This window comes from Aplysia californica, unplaced genomic scaffold (assembly GCF_000002075.1).
Source record: "Aplysia californica isolate F4 #8 unplaced genomic scaffold, AplCal3.0 scaffold00229, whole genome shotgun sequence".
Taxonomy (NCBI): domain Eukaryota; kingdom Metazoa; phylum Mollusca; class Gastropoda; order Aplysiida; family Aplysiidae; genus Aplysia; species Aplysia californica.
The window spans coordinates 710907-711973 of NW_004797499.1; the positions used below are offsets into that span (position 1 = coordinate 710907).

Here is a 1067-nt window from a genome sequence, read left to right on the forward strand (position 1 = left end):
CCAGAAATCCTGGCCAACACCAAAAGTTTTTGTTTTGTTTTAGTAGACATTTTACGGCGCTCGCAACTGCATAAGCGCCAGAAGATTTAGAGGTGTTACAAGAGAGTAACAAACATAAAAAAGAAGAAAGGGAAATAAGGACGATAGATGTTTGAGCGGAAAGAAGAAGCAGACAACACCAGAGCACCCGCCAAACACCCACTCACACCAAAAGTGGGCATTGCCCTGCATAGAGGAGTAGTTTGGGTTCATTGGTGTGTATATATTAGTTTGATTATGGAGAAAACTCTCCTTGTCTTTTAAAGAAACTGAACAAGGGTCCCAAAACTTTACCTTCGATTTTCTCAAAACAGCATTTTCGGGATAGCCCCCTTGTGCTTAAAAGCGACCATTTAGGAGACAGGTTAAATCGGCACTGCCTTCCAAGGCCAGCCCATGCCGAGAGGGCCTTAACGTCACAGCAGAGAACAGCGCCTCATGACTGTCTTCATTACACATATTCTGCAAAATGGGACATAGGTACACTAGATCCAATAACAGATCAGCAGAATGTTTGCTAAAAGTTAAGGCTATGCATGCTCACCTTCCTAACATGAGCCTCAAACTTGTTCGTGGGTGATACTTCTCCATCAGACTGATAAGGTCAAGGATGTTTGGGAAAATTGTAGAAATCAAGGTCATGATTACCGTCAACTGAAACAAGGGAATTGGCAATCACCAATAATGTTTTACCTACGATATTATATTGCCACTTGTAAGCAAGCAAGCAAACAAGCAAGAAAGCAATCAAGCAAACAAGTACCTGTATTGCATTGTAGGCGACATATCTTACAAAAAATACCAAACTGTTATTATGTTCTCTGTCGAAAGGCATTTAGCTGTCGGCAGCAAAATAGGGGAAATGTGTCATAAATTATACTCTCATAGTAACGGTTAGGCCAATAGACAATTGTCACAATTCAAGTCCAAATCATGAGACTTTGTTTGTCTAAGGACAATGTGTTAAATTAGAAAAGAGTGTGAGTGGACGCTCATCTCTCTCTCTCTCTCTCTCTCTCTCTCTCTCT

At 41.0% G+C, this 1067-nt stretch overlaps 1 protein-coding gene across 1 annotated transcript in view; it reads right to left on the reverse strand.

Annotated features, from left to right (window-relative positions):
* Nucleotides 1-443: 443 nt before the first annotated feature.
* Nucleotides 444-1067, reverse strand: part of LOC106011966 (transmembrane channel-like protein 3) — a gene marked incomplete in the record, with an annotated part of 27326 nt that continues 26702 nt past the window's right edge. The window contains 1 exon segment of the mRNA XM_035970164.1: nt 444-693. Coding sequence (XP_035826057.1) covers nt 580-693 — 114 coding nt within the window.